Source organism: Stegastes partitus, unplaced genomic scaffold (assembly GCF_000690725.1).
Source record: "Stegastes partitus isolate 25-593 unplaced genomic scaffold, Stegastes_partitus-1.0.2 Scaffold1998, whole genome shotgun sequence".
Taxonomy (NCBI): Eukaryota; Metazoa; Chordata; class Actinopteri; family Pomacentridae; genus Stegastes; species Stegastes partitus.
Genome location: NW_007579729.1, coordinates 78119 through 94193, shown reverse-complemented (window position 1 = coordinate 94193; position 16075 = coordinate 78119). Strand labels below are relative to the sequence as shown.

The 16075-nt window shown below is 39.8% G+C and overlaps 2 protein-coding genes across 2 annotated transcripts in view; both read right to left on the bottom strand.

Moving 5' to 3' along the window:
* Positions 1 to 8665: 8665 nt before the first annotated feature.
* On the bottom strand, positions 8666 to 10056 carry LOC103373504 (uncharacterized; the record flags this gene model as incomplete). Its single annotated transcript, XM_008303402.1, has 1 exon — positions 8666 to 10056. A coding segment is annotated over exon 1 (1258 nt), but the record flags the coding sequence as incomplete, so codon positions are not given.
* A 242-nt stretch (positions 10057 to 10298) lies between these two features.
* Positions 10299 to 16075, bottom strand: part of snapc2 (small nuclear RNA activating complex, polypeptide 2) — a 10800-nt gene continuing 5023 nt past the window's right edge. Inside the window, exons 2-6 of the mRNA XM_008303401.1 lie at positions 15587 to 15760; positions 14936 to 15071; positions 12809 to 13321; positions 12025 to 12113; positions 10299 to 10860 (exon numbers count right to left, since the gene is read on the bottom strand). Coding sequence (XP_008301623.1) covers positions 10546 to 10860; positions 12025 to 12113; positions 12809 to 13321; positions 14936 to 15071; positions 15587 to 15760 — 1227 coding nt within the window. The 3' untranslated portion in view covers positions 10299 to 10545. The remainder of the gene's footprint in view (positions 10861 to 12024; positions 12114 to 12808; positions 13322 to 14935; positions 15072 to 15586; positions 15761 to 16075) is intronic.

Here is a 16075-nt window from a genome sequence, read left to right as displayed (position 1 = left end):
CACAGTGCAAAGCCTTTTATAGCACATCCGCTTTCCCACGACCCGGAAAACCTTACCCCTGTCCCCTTCAAAATAACTGTCTTTTGTGTGTGAGACCCACAGAATTCGTGTAGGCCTTGTGGTTGCAGAGATAAGCTGTTGTTATTATGGGTATGTATATTTTCGAGCAGAGGCCTGAAAAATAGCTCAGGGCTTAAGAGGTTAAGGACAGGATCAGAAATACTAATTTATAGACAATAAGAATAATTATGAAAATAGCTACTGGTGCTAAAACATTATTTCCAAGTGCAACCAGATCCATCACCAATGGATCCAAAACAATTTTACCAAGAACTCATCCCTGTGACATCCTCCTAGCAACAGTTGTTAATACAGTCACAATCATATTGTAGGCTGACCTTTGGCCTGGCAGTTTTACAGGGGAAACTGATCTTGCCTTTGTTTTGTTGCAACATAATTTTACACCCACACAGTGATAAGCTGCAGTAAGTAAGCATTTATGGATGAAATATCAATTTGTTTCTAATGTAACACGGCATTGTTGCTATGAAACTCTGTTTGTTTTGACAATTTGCTACATTTTCCGTTTCCGTTGGCAAAACCTAACCTCCTATAAAATCATCTACATGCCGACACTGACGGGAACATTTATTGGGTAAAGGAGTATTGTGCTATTGTAAATCTGGTGGTATCATGTACTGTAATATGACAGCAAGACTGATAATGTGCTATTCCAATTTTGAAGGAATTAATATCACTTTACAACCCAACACCCAGTCTGTGTAATAGTGGAGCTCTTCCACACACTTTTTAATGTTACTGATGTGTTGATTTCTTAGATTCTTTAGTGTTCTTACTAAGTGTTCCATTTAACTCAGATGACACCCTTCCCACCACTCTTAAACCATCTCTCTTCTCTGTTCATAATGTGAACAATGTTGTCTTCAAAGGACTGGACTTTCTCCTCTAGATGCTGGTGGGCTTGACCTGGAAGTTTTACAATTATTCTCCCCCTGAGGCAGGTGTGTCTTTAAGCCACGTTATATGAGAGTGACAATATATATTTTCCAGGTCTCCCGTCAGCGAGTTAGAAGGAAAGAATCCTCTGAATGGGAGGTGAAACATCATCAGGTACCAAAATGAGAAGTCCAGTTGCCTTTTACTACATTTTTTAGCATTACCATGACCTGAATGACAGAGTGTTCACACAGGCATGCAACCTAGCTAGTTTTATATGCATAAGCAGCATAGATTTATGTAAGTTTCAGAAAGCGTTGACAATTATTAACTAAGGCAGAATTGTGTGGGGTCTCCATCAGATTAATAACAAGCCTTGTTTTATCCATTAACAGTGTGGTTAGGTAGCATGCAAAGACTGGACTACTGAGAGTGCCAAATTACAAAAATAAATCAATAAAGAATTTTTTAAAAATCAAAGTGGAAATAAAAAGAAGAATAAATATAATAATAATTTATTTATTTTTAACATTTTTTTCCTTTTTTTGTTTTAGAGTGACATTTAATTTAAAGCGACTTTGTCGTTTTTGGGGTTTTTTTTGCTTTTAAAGCGACGTTTAATTTAAAGCAACATTTAAAAGCAAAGGAAAGATGTACAGAAAAAGGTGCGCAGCAGGAATGTCGTTGTGCACAGGCGCAGAAGGAATAGTACGCAAGTACGGACTTGCGGCCTTGTGTCGACTTGGGACAGCAAGTATCCCAGAATGCATTTTGCGCCAGCCAGCAATAAAAGCCCAGGAGAAAATTTTCAGCGGCAGATTTCAGAAAGTCTTGCCGACATCAGGCTGCACTCAGCGGATACTGTGAGCGCTTAGCGCCGTCACAGCTGTCAAACCGGGACGCTCACACCTCTGAAATCGTCGGAGCAAATTTTAAGCAGCCTTTATCTTGATCCATTGACCACAGATTTGATGTTTATACCACTACGTTCTTGCCTAAAATAATCCTAAAACTACAATACGTGTCAGAATAACAGTAGTAGTTACAAAAAAAAAACTTGTGTTACCTTTGAAAGTTTTGTCCTCTGCTTTTATCGCTGGTTGGCACAAAATGAATTGTGGGATACCTGCTGTCCCAAGTCGACACAAGGCCGCTTCTCAATACTCAAAGAGGCAAGTCCGTACTTGCGTACTATCCCTTCTGTGTCTGTGCACGACATTCCTACTGCGCACCTTTTTCTGCACATCTTTCCTTTGCTTTTAAATGTTGCTTTAAATTAAATGTCGCTTTAAAAGGGAAAAAAAGAAGAAATTAAAAAATAGTTTATAAAATAATTTTTTTGAAAATAAAAAATGTAAAAAATAAAAAAAATTAATCAATAAATTACTATTATTATATTTATTCTTCTTTTATTTCCACTCTTTTTTTTAAAAGAAAAATTCTTTTGTTGATTTATTTTTGTAATTTGGCACTCTCAGTACTCCGTAGAAGAAAACAGGTGGTGGTTAAGTGTCAAGTATTTTTGAGGGTTTACGTGGTCAAAGGTGTGTTTTTTATCTGAATTTTACAGCGGCACAAATGCCTCATCTTATCAGAGTTTAGACCATAACTGCAGCATATTTGTGTGCAGAACTGGAAAATTGACAGAACACAGCCCATTTCCTTAGATATGGAGCGAGCAAAGTCTTATAGCAAAGTTTTATAACATTTTCTTATAGTTTCATAAGCTGAGGTAACAACAAACTGAGGATTGGTTTTATAACATCTTGTAAAGAAATAAAAAAAATAAAGCTTCTGTAATGCAATAACTTTTCTGAGTTATGTAACTGAGGAGGCAACTTTTCCCGCTCTGCAGTCATAAACAGAGCAAATAATCAACACGGCAGCTGGGCAACTCCTTTGACCTTCACTGTAATAAATCTATTGAACTGATGACCCTGAAATAAGTAAATGCAATCTTTTCACTCTCTTCGCAAAAAACTCTGAGATTTTTTTTTTTTTTTTTACATCAGTAAATAGTAATTTAACATCTAAAGCATATCCTTGAATATACCTGTATTTATTATTTATCAAAGTACATTCACTCAAGTACTACACATCAGTACAGTTTTGATGTACTGTATCTTCCAGTTCAAACTTTTTTATTTCAGATGACAGTGTGGAACTCTATTTTGCAGTCCACTGCATTTATCTGACAGTTACAGCCACAGGTCACATTTAGGTTTGCCACCAGAGAGGTGAGTGAGGCATCATCCCAAACACCTATGAAATTTGTATGGACCTATGAAAATATTTTCAGAATTGAAACTCACAATTCATGACACATTTTATTTATTCATTTAACTTTTCAAGGGTACCTCGAGAAAATGTTGTCTTGCCATAATATGCCAGTAAAAAAAAAATTAAAAATTAAAAATTAAAAAATCTATCCATTCAATTGAAATCTATGGATTTTATTATTACTTTTCTCTTGCTATGGAACCTGTAGTACCTGCTGTCAATGATCAAATTAAATATTTTTTTTCTTCATGGCTTTAAATTTGTGAGGTTCTTTACAGTCCTTCAAAATGTAAAAAAATAAATAAATAAATAAAAATTAAAAAAGATTGTATACTTATATCCTGTATATATTTGTCACATAAATTGTGTTTGTACGATTTTTAAATACTCTCTTCAATACCATTCAATCAAAATATTCAAACATATTTTCCAACATAAGGCTTCAATTGTCTGAGATTTCATGATAGTTTGATAAGTTAATATTATTATGGGTTAAACTGCCCAACTGTGTAAAATTTAAAGGTTAAAAATAATCAACTTTTCGGCAGGTATATCAAGGGCTCTGCAGTAACTGGCCTCACCAACCTGCTCGTTGTTCTTGCTTGTCTTTTCTTTCTCTGCTGTGCCCTCGCCCATATTGGTTAAAGCAGATGTTTTTCTACCTTGACTCTGGTTCTGTCTAAGGAATTTTCTTGTTATAGGGATTGTTTTCATGGGGGTATCGTTAGGCTTCTCACTATCATACTTTCAGGTCTTGACCACATCATATAAAGTGGCCTGACATGATATATGCTATGATCTGGCGCTACAATTTTTATCAATTCAAACTGCTTTTAATTGATAAAAATAATAATGTCCAAAGATTCTCCATGTTATTTATGTCATGGTATGTCTTAGTGCTAAAAGAAAGGCAGTTGGACTTTCTTGAGTTTCTTGAAGATTTTTTCAGTTCTAACTGCCTGGTGTGAGAATCTAAGGCAGTTGTTGAAGTCACATGTGAGTCACTAAACCTAACCAGCACACCATGTGGGTCATTAACTTGTGTAATGTGACAGAATGCTATGAAAATGGAAATACTGAAGTTGTTCCTTTTTCAACCTTAAAAAAGATGGCTGAGGAAATAATGAAAAAATACCGTCAGAGCACAAATCTGAAGAATGATAGGGCAGTATGACATCTGTAGGTTTCTGTTTCCCAGATTTGTTTCTGATACATATCTTGGCTGCAAGATGTCACAGGTCACGTAGGCTGTGTTTTTTGCAATCACCTGCCAACTTGGCAGGTTATCACAGTCTTTTCTTGTTACTGTCAGAGCAAAGGGAGTGTCTTAGCAGTGTTTCTTATCGTCACATGGAAAACGGGGGGATTGTAAAAGTCAACGCCTCAAGTGAGGCAACTCAGTCAATATTATATAAAATAAAAAAAGTTTTTTTGCCAAGTGAGCTTGCACACACAAGGAATTTGCACTGGTTACTTAAACTCACAGTACTCGCGATGGGTTAGTTAAACAACACAGCAACAGAGTTAGTCAGTAATGACTATAAAATCTAAAGTCCTAAGAAGTACTATATATGGACATAAAAATAGCTTCAGCCATAAAATAGAATTTACTACAAAAAAACAAAACAAAAACAAAAAAAAACTGTGGTACTATATTTAGAAAATAAGATAAAATAAATTACAGGATAGCACATGGGTGTTTAGGAGTTGCATGTAGATTAAAGCATTGATTGCACAGGAATCTGATATCTGAAAAGTCTGTTTGTGGTTGACTGGTTTGGTGTTCATGAAGGAGATGGCCTGTGGGAAAAAGCTGCTAGCCTATCTGATTAACTTTGATCCATGACAGTCTTTTAAATCTTTTGCTCCTGTAAAAAAACGTAATTGTTACAGATTTTGAAGCAACACAATGCTGCTACCAACATCGTTAACCCGTTATGGTCAGGGGTCAGAGGCTAGACAAAGAAACACAAGATTAGGTACAAAAACCCCGGCACACCAAGCACTTTGAAAAATAATACCAATCTTGGTGAAGCCATTGTAGGGTAACACAGAACACTGTCAAATCTTAAAGCTTCACCGCAGCCACCGAAGCAAACAGAAGCAGGTCAGAACATCCTTGATCATTAGAATTTTCTCACGACACTACTTTACAGTGACTGTGGCGAAAGCCTACATGCAACTTTTTACTACTGTATAAGGTTTTGGTCTTGCAGGGGCACTTAAACATTAGCTAGTGTGAGTGAAACAATGCTTTTAAAATATGTAAGTTGGATGAATGTAAAAAAAACCAAACAAAACACATGATGCAACATGTGATGGAAATTTTTCCTATCTTTGAACAATTTGTAATGCAGATGATTAATCAAGAACATTAAATCATATTATATTAAACCAAAGTATTAAAAAAAAAATTGCTGTTCCACGTTGTCAAAAATGTAACTCATTGAAATGTTTTGAAACCCTATAAATATATAAATCCAGCCAAGGGTCCCCCCTATAGCTCACCTGGTAGAGCGGGCGGCCCATGAACAGGGGCTGTAGTTCCCCGATGCAGCGGTCGTGAGTTCGAATCCCGCTCACGNTAGATGGCATCATGAGGAAAGAACATTGTGTCGAAGTATTGAAGATATCAGCTAGGAAGTTACAGCTTGGGCGCAAATGAGTCTTCCAAATGGACAATGACCCTAAGCATACCACCTGATTAGTTATAAAGAGGCTTGAGGACAACAAAGTCAATGTTTTGGAGTGGCCATCACAAAGCCCAGATCTCAATCCCATAGAAAATTTGTGGGCAGAGCTGAAAAGGTGTGTGGAGCAAGGCGGCCAACAAACCTCACTCAGTTACACCAGTTCTGTCAGGAGGAATGGGCCAGAATTCATCAAACTATTGTGAGAAGCTTGTGGAAGGATACCCAAAATATTTGAAACAAGTCATACAGTTTAAAGGCAATGCCACCAAATAGTAAGGAACTGTATGTAAACATCTGAGTTTCAAGAAATCAATTAAATTTTAAAAAAAAATCTAAAAAAAAATCTAAAAAAAAAATTTCTCTCTCATTATTCTGGTATTTAGCAAATAAAATAATTTTTGCAATCCTAACTGACCTAAAACAGGAAAAGTTTAGTCTGATTTAATGTGAGATAATGTGTCTTTTTATACAGTGTATGTAAACTTCTGGTTTCAACTGTATATAGCACCAGGCATATACTATGTCATTACCAGATGTTTTTTAAAGAAAATGTTAATGTTACTGTTAATGCCAATTTCTTCTCGACCCAAAAATTCCCAATACATTTTTTTTCTCTGCTGATTATTTATCCATGCATACAATGGGATGTAGGGTGCATAGACCTGTCACCCTCCGGAAATTTAAAATATTCAAGATGGCATTCAAGATGGCTGCCGTTAAGGACTATAAACTTAAAATGTACTCTATGTCAATGTTTTCTGCAGTAAAGAAATTATGTTTTCAACCAAGATACATGCTTTGGGGTCCAGGGATTCAACAGAAAAGGATAGAAAAGCATCGAGTGTATCGGTGCTTTGGTAACAAGTAATGCGGCCACCATTGAGCAGGTAAAATGTTGTAAACATAATCATCGAGAAAATGTTGATTGTAGCATTGTTTTTATATTCTAGGTATATGGCAAATACCCCAATGTATTGGATAATATAACTGAAATACTATAACTTCTACTACTGTAACCATAACTACACATAATGACTTGTTTACATATTTACAAATTAGCCAGGCTATACCAATTCTAGACCTTCAAATACAAATAGGACAGGATGAGGGCCAGAACAAGGCAAGAATAAGAGAAGGGAGCAAGCAGTGCGTATCCTAGGTCTTACCCCTTAAGCCACACAAGGAAATAGAGTGAAACAATGCACTCATCATGAAAGAACATAGTGATATTGTACATCAAACTAAACAGCAGAACCTGGGCTACAAGAATATATAAGCTATTTTTTCATGCCCCAAACACAACTCAAACACCAACTAAATGAATGATGAAATATGGAAATTGACAGAGCGCCACTCAGTCAACCCACTGGCCACATTTTTAGGCTCTAGCGCTTTGGTACTTTATGCAAAACACACAAACAACCCCTCAAACGAAAGCAGCCAGTCAGCAGATTCCAAACATGTCCATCAAAGCTCTCTAAAATCAAAGCATCCGCGAGAAATAACCCAAAGAACAGCAAAAACCGAAATCGTTTCATCAAACTATAGTTGTACAATTTCTCTTACCTTAGCTGTTTTGCCGTGAAAAGTTTATTTTATCAGTAAATCGACACCGGAAACAGTTGTACTACTTCCTGTGTTGCACTGAAACCATTTTTGTATCCGTTTTTTGGAGGCTTCGTTCGCCGAAGGGAGCCACGGCGTGAACACTTGTCAGCACTCGTCTTCAAGATGGCGTTCTCTTGATCCTGATTGGCTAAAAGTGCTGTCAATCTCATTTTGGTGGCTATCGCTATATTCTATTGGCTTTAACGATTCGAAGGCGGTGTCAATCACTGAAATCGACCAATCATTACGGAGATACAGCCTTGCCTCGCCACTGGAGCTCCACAGCAGTCTGATCAGCACAGGACGCTTAACACACATAGCGATCTGGTCGAATTTTCAACAAACTAAAAAACTGCTGTATTTGGATGTATTGAACACCATTAGTAATATACAAGTGAAATATATAGTTTGTACATAAGAAAATTCAGATGGTCACAAGTGTGCCAAAATGTGAGCTTGCCTGAACTGTCTGGACTAAAAACTCTCTCATTTTGTTCTGCTTCACTTTATCAGAGTCAACCTTTGCAGAGAGAATGTTCACATATTGTGCTATGATTTGGGAGAGGTTTAGAGCTGCAGCTGCATCATTCCAAGAAGATGATTATCCTGAAAGTGATTTTTTTTTTTTTTTTTTTTTTAATTTTATTTAATTTTTTTAGGCAAACCTGAACATTTTTTCATTTGCGCTGTGTGCCATCTTCATTTACTCGTAGCCAGTAACATATACTGATATTTACACATCAGAACAAATGTTCCTTTTATTATGACACTGTGGAAGTCGATAAAAAGGGAGACGAGAGTTGAGCCTGAGTCTCTGTTCCTTTATTGGACTCCACTTACAGCAAAAAATCACCCACAGTGCAAAGCCTTTTATAGCACATCCACTTTCCCACGACCCGGAAAACCTTACCCCTGTCCCCTTCAAAATAACAGTGTCCTTTGTGCGTGAGACCCACAGAATTCGTGTACACCACACAGGCCCCCCCAGAACACACAAAAGCATCCATTTGCCCAAAACCACATGGTCAAACACAGCATAAACACACACTCAAAAAAAAACTATACATATGCAGCCGTGTGAAATACAAAACTTTAAGTATATCGGTCAGGCAACTTAATCACCCTACCGCTACGACTGTGCTTAACAGTCTTGGGCGGCGGGACAGGAATGGATAAAGGCCCAACATCACAGATAGGATTCGGAGGGCGGCCCCGGCAGGCAGGGCGTGCCAGCCCCACTTTGTCATCCTGGAGCACATGAGCAGGCTTCAAACGATCCACAGAAACACGGTCCTTCCCCGTCCCCATCTCCACCAGAAAAAACTTACGCCCCGCTTCCAGCACACGAAAAGGACCATCATAAGGGGCCTGCAGGGAAGAGTGGTGCGCATCATGTCGGATAAAAACGTACTTGGCCGACATAAGGTCCTTAGGGACGTACGACTGAGGAAGGCAGTGGTGTGCCGCAATGGGTGAGAAAACTTCAGTCCTCCCCTGGAAGCTAGACCTCCCAACCACTCTGGGGCCCAAACCCGGAACACTAGGAAGAAACTCTCCGGGGACCCTCAGAGTCTGACCCAGGACCAACTCAGCAGGGGAGGAATTCAGGTCCTCCTTGTGGGCGGAGCGTAGGCCCAACAAAACCCAGGGCAGCCTGTCCACCCAGCTACTGTCCACCATTGACACACGGAGGGCAGCCTTCACAGTGCGATGAAACCGCTCGCACAGTCCGTTAGCTTGCGGGTGGTACGCTGTGGTCCTGTGAAGTGTCACTCCCAAGCTCCCAGCCACAGCGTTCCACAGCTTAGAAGTAAACTGCGGACCCCTATCCGAGGTCATATCCAAAGGAACACCGAAGTGTGACACCCAAGAATAGATGAAGGCACGAGCCACCTCCGACGAAGTAGTAGAGGACAGGGGAACTGCCTCGGGCCACCGCGTGGTTCTGTCCACCACAGTGAGGAGGTGAGTGAAACCTCGTGACGGGGGAAAAGGCCCGACCAGATCTACATGAACATGTTCAAAACGCCTTTCAGGAATTTGAAAAGGGTCTAAAGGACCCTTAATGTGACGCTGCACTTTAGCGCGCTGGCACGCCATGCATGTACTGGCCCAAACCTTAACCTCCTTCCTGAGGCCAGGCCACACAAAGTTGGAACCCACCAACCTAACTGAGGCTTTAACCCCTGGGTGAGACAGGGAGTGAATGGCATCAAAAACGTGGCGCCGCCAAGCAGCGGGGACCAATGGGCGTAGCTTGTCCATAGAAATGTCACACAGGAGGGTCGCCCCACAGTCGTGAAAAGGGACATCCTTCAGCTGCAAACTAGTCTCGGCTGTGCGCAGTGCCTGCACCTCCAAGTCTTTCAGCTGGTCCGCAGCCATCTCAGCATAGTCTATCTCCAAATGAACAGTGGCAACAAGGGCACGAGAGAGACAGTCCGCAACCAAGTTGTTCTTCCCAGCCACATGTTGAATGTCCGTTGTAAATTCAGAAATAGCAGAAAGTTGTCGTTGCTGCCGCNATATTAAAAAATCCAGCCAATATAATGCTGTCTTTCCCAGCAGATGAATGGCGTAATACAGTACAAGGTCCTGCATATATTTCATACAATCAACCACCAAACGTATCACATGGGTGTCACATCCCCACTGCACACAGGCAAGATAATGCTGGACTGACTGTCTTTTATTGTGCTGTCCTGTTGGTTTAAAGTTTTAAAAAAACAATCAATATTGAAAGGAATCAATTAGTCAAACTTCTGAATGCATAAGAATTTATTGTTATCTTAACAAAAACAGCTGAACAACTTTGACAACTTAAATAAAAATCTGAGCTGACATTCAATGCTTGGTTCCAACCGGTAACAAAAGTAGCATTTTGTCTTTACTTCTTAATCAGTTAAACAGTTAAGCATCAAATATCGAACATGAACGGACATGTTGTGACTAAAGTTCGCCATAAAAAAAAAAATTGCACACTTTTATATTTAATTGTGAACTCCACCTATCTATTCATTAACAGTTTCAGTGGCACCATAAAAGGATTAAGTGGGGGGCAGAGTCCCATCATGTTTGCATCCTCGGATGTGTTATTGCTCCCCGACGCCTGGCTCTCAGTTTCCCGTTGCTGCAGTTTCTCCTTTCCACCTTCCGAGACATCAGCGCTGTCAGCAGTCACAGCGGTGTTCTGATTACTGTTTGTTCTGTTGAGGTCTGACGAGCTCTGTGCCTCTGTCTGAGAAGAGAGTCCATCATTCAGGTTTGGAAACATTTCCTTTACCTTCTTGGAGTCAACAGGGGAGGAGAGACACTGATGCATCTGAAACACAAAGAGGAAGCCGATCGGGTTAACGCACAGCTCGTGTCCGGGAAAAAAAAAAAAAAAAATCTTCTGTACCTGCATAGCATCTCAAGGTTTTTGGTTCTAGCTACCCCATAATGCTTTACAATTTGCTTTTTTGTCATTATTAGCTTCAAATGACAGGACAAAGAATCATTCTTATGTTCTGTTCAGTAGTCAAGCTCAGATAGACAAGAATAAAAACAGTGGAGCTTTCACATTTAAAGATGGTGACTCTGAACCATAAGAAGCAATAATAATAATAATTAATAGGAGAGCCTCTCTTGTAGTAGGATGTCGAAAGAATGGAACAAAACAGTCCACAAGATCAGATAAATAATCAATAAACCTTGTTGATGGAATGGATTCGCAAGCTTTCAAAGAACAGAGCAGAGTTGGAGCATTTTGGTCACATGTGACTGACAAACTGATGCAGTGTGACTACGATCAAAAGTTAGCCTGGAGTCCTGATAATAACTTTTTTTTTTTTTACATTTGTCCATTTCTTTACTATTCAAACTGTCCCTTTAACAGCTGATTTGAACAAACAGCATTGAAAACAAATTCACTGATCAACTCAATGAGCACAACTCAACACTGGCCGACAAGAGTGTCTGAGTGAAATCTCTGTCTGACTTGTGTGCAGCAGATTTCACCTCAGTTGTCCTGAAACATCAGGACGACTCATAAGATCACAACAAGAAAAAGCAGAACAGGTGAACCTAACATCATCCATATCAGACCAGTGCAAAAGAAACAACCATATCATGGACGGGGACAACGCAAAGATCATCGGATTGGAGAACAACAAATTAAATGCTGGATCAAGGAGGCCATAGAAATCAGGAGGCGAGCCAAAGACACCATGAACCATGATGAGGGGGCATTCATGCTGTCACATACATGGGACGCTCTCCTGCAGAGACCACCAGGCGGCAGGAGGCGCGGCCCGTTGGGCAAATCTGACAGATTGCCAGGCGGGCCACACCTCCAGGAAACCATCAGCGACAGTGACAGCGACAGTCGAAACATGTCAAAGGTAAAAACAGCTCCTAGCGAAAAAACACTCATTGTCTGACAAAAAAAGAAACCTTATACCTAAAATCAGAGTAGACAAAATGAATCTCATCATGCAGATTGTACCTCGATCATGTGCTTGCGCAGTTTGTTGCAGTTCAGCTGGGGAAGTTGTTCTGGGAGACACATCAACAGGTCTAACACGATAGCACTCTCTGGATGACAAAAGACAGAATTAGGGGACAGAATATAGAAATAAAAGGCAATGCCTGGCAAAGCTGCTTATACAAAAAAAATATGGACAGTAACAAATATAGTTGGGTGGCACAATATTTCAGTCCAATAAAGACATTTTAGTCAATATGTATACAGATATATTCAGATATATTTAACACAGTGTCTGTAAAGTGGTGTAAGCAGTCAAATTACTGTTGAATGCTACTTTTTTTCTGTAAGGCGCAACTCTATTGCTGTTATTTGGGGACACTGACATCAAGGGAGAAGGGACTGAGTCAAAATAACTATTAGGTTAAGGCTTGGGTTGTAAAAAGTAATTTAAAATCTGATTCCTGGGGTATTTCCGCTTGCCTTTTGTCAGTATTAAAGAGTACTGAACAGCAGTTGTATTGTATTGTACAATACATGTTGTGCAGCAGGTTGTGTTTACAGTCTACCTGTTTTTTGTTTAGTTTTTTGGCCCAGCCAGACAAAATAAGTAGGAAAATATTGGCATATCACATGTTGGCCAAAATCCAGCATTGTGCTTTCTAACACAAACTAAATTCCTCATCCAGGGAAGAGATGTTTGTCAGGGTTGCACTTTAAATATGATTTTATTTGATGTGTGTGAACTTGCTGTCAATGTGCTACTCCTGGGGTGTTGAATGTTGACTATCAATCTCTCACTCACCCATGGGGGTGAGTTGACATTCCTCTTCGGGTTTGTCGACGACACTCAGGAAGCGGTATATCCTCTCAAAGTCCACTACGCACTTGACACCCAATGTCCTGGGACTGTCTTTTGTGGCGAATTTGCTAGTTCGACCGAACTTGCTGTGTAACACAGAGGCAGCGGTGGAGAGTGGGGGTGTTTGGGTGACAGCAGATGATGCAGTACTGAGAACTCGGGTGCAGTTATTGGCTGGGGAAGAGAGGGGTGTGGGAGAACTGGAAGACGTAGAGGGGCGGGAGGTAGTGGTACATTGCTCTGCAGGCTGAGACTGAGAGGTAGAGGCGGCAGCAGGTGGATTTCCAGCTTTGGGAGAAGGCTGTTGCTGTTGCTTGCCATTTGGCACTCTAACAACTTGGGATTTTGTTTGGAGTCTTCTAGCTGGGCCCATGCTTGGCGCTGGAGTCTTCAACAGGCCGAGTGGACGGGACGTGTTGGAGGCAGGATGCTCACCTGAGGGGGGTGGGTGGGGGACTGGTTCACAAAGAGACACAAAAGAGATTTAGGACCAATTGCCTTACAATCCATCCATGTAAACAAGAAGATCATAACACAGATCTTCTCTATACACAGTGAAGATATATAGAAAAAGCACAATGGAGGGATGATATAAAAGCAACATTTCTAGGTGTAACAATAACTACAAATGACAATGACTCTAAACAGCAACACAAAATGGATGAATTAACCAATTACTTCTTGTTAAGAGTTCAAACAATTAATGGACAGAAACTGACCGGACTGATGGTTTTTCTCAACACAGTCCTTTATATTTTGTTGTTGTACTTAAATAAACCTGAAACTGAAACACTTAAATGTAATGTCCATTGTTTATTTTCACACTGAATCATAGAGCTAGGGTAATGTGTTAATTAATACCGAATTCTGCTTTGGTTCATTTAATCTGCTTCTCAAAGTCTCTTACAGTAAAAAGTTAAAACATATTGTGTAGCTCATGGTCCTTTGCTTGGGTTGCTAAAAACAAAAGATGCAATTTTGCAGCGGCCCCTTCAGGAGACAGTGACAGTGAACATTTAGTGTCCTATCCCAGATGTGCATTCCGCAAAACTTGCTGGTTGAATAATCCTGAAGAACGCTCTCTCATTTTGCCTGTACTGCTGTGTATGTACAGCAAAATGACAATAAACTTGATTTGATTTGATTTAGTAGTTCATTTTGAGTTTTATGATAAATTCTAAGCCACTAGAATTTAACGTAAAACAATCTGCAGATGTAAGTAAGAAGTAAGACCCGTTCCAGAACAGCAACTCACCTACTCCAAATGATGTTTGAGGTTTACAGACGGAGTTTGTGATTTTTACATAAAAATGATCAGTATTTACATTTAAGGCAAATGAGGTTAAAGTCACACAATACTGATTAAGCCCATCAGCGCCAGGTAAATTTCTCTCTATCTTGCAGCATACCACAGTTCTAAATCTCCTTCCTGCACTGGTGCACCAGTAGCGAAGTTTGATTTCAACCAGCAGTGTTAAGTAGTGACAACAGCAACAAGTAGCAAAAACCCAGGAAGCATCAGTAGAGTTTGTGAAAAGACTCTCACTGTCAGAAGAAAAAGTTCCAATCTTTTGGTTTAACTGCCAGCTCCAGCAACATTTGTGATTTTAATCGTACTGCATGAGTGTATTATTTTCTCACACATCCTTTAGTAGGGACCATTGGAACGCCACAGATGAACTTGCCTATGGTGTGATTTAAACGGAACTTTTACGATGCAATAAAAACCCATGATGTTTTATATTTCCTCTAATCACTTTTTAGGCATCTCATAAAATACAACTTAACAACGATTTATTTTGAAGCTCCTGCGACATGTTCACGGTACTTACCCTTTATACCATTTTCTCCTGTCTCGCTGTGTATCACTAATGTTTGCTATGTTATTTCGATGAAAGGCATACGGGTCGACACAGTGGCTCTTCTTTGGGGCAGAAAGATTGATAGCTAGCCTATAATCTGAGAAGTCTGTACTGCTGTTTTATGTTTGTTCTACTTTTTATTGAAAGAATTTGAAGAAAATGACCTCTAGTCCACCAGATTCCAATTTTTAGAGAAACACGTCCATACCTTTGAATGGCTGACGAGGCATTGGTCTCAAAGGGACAGTGCGACCGATGGGTTTGGAATCTGAGGGTGGTCTGTGGACCTGAGGAGGGTCACAGTTCCTCAGAGTGCGAGGCTCTGTGGATGACACTATCAGCATCTGAAAAACATGAGACGAACAATATTATGGGAGAAAAGAGGTGAAACATTCATGGTTGTGCCAGTGACTCCGCAAATAAATCACTGCTTTGACTCAAATGATTTTATCCAACAGAGGTAACTTTTAAAAGCAAAGAAAATCATTTCATACATTCTAAAGTAGCTGCTTGTGCGCATCTATCCATCAGTGTGAAGGCTCAGTTCACACCTGTGCCATGTTTAAAGTTACAGAAATGTTACCAGGTCCAACCTAGCAAAATTGGTGGTGAGAGTTTTATAGATAGGCAACCAGGGTACACAATCACACATGCAGCCGACCCGTTCAGATTGACGGAACATAGTGCATGTGTGAAAGGGGTTTTTATGAAACAGAATGGGTCAACACTAATTTTGAAACTTTGTGACTGGCACCCCTAGTGTTGTAACTCTACTCCAATACTGCACTTGAACAAACATCAGAAACAAAAATAATGACCTAACCTAACTTGACTTGTCTATATTTGTTTTTTTCAATACCTGACAGAAAGCTGAAGAAATGGTTTCTTCAAGATTTCCGGCCAGAGCAGAAGCCATTTCTGCCCATTCCTCAATGGGCTTTTTAACCTTCTTCTCCTCCAACTTTTTCTTCTGCAGTATGTTGCTGGCAGTAGTGATCACTCTGTTCTTTAGAAGTTCCACCACAGACTGGATCTGAAGGAGGGAAGAGAAAATCCGCATGTATTTGTGTACATACATGAATATATACATACATCAGCACTGCAATGTTTTCACTAAGCTGCTAAAAAAAGCTTTATAGTGACTCGTAAAGCAGTTAGTAGACCTGCATTTACTGATTCTGCCTTGTTAAAATTTGGATTTTATGTTTTTACTTCCTCAATAAAACTGCACACTGTATACAGGAGTTATGAACAGTGGCTCTGGCAAATAAAAAGCTGTGAAGAGAATACGTTCTGGAACTTATAATGACATTTATTCAGTATCTTTTGATCGCTGGTTATTCTAATT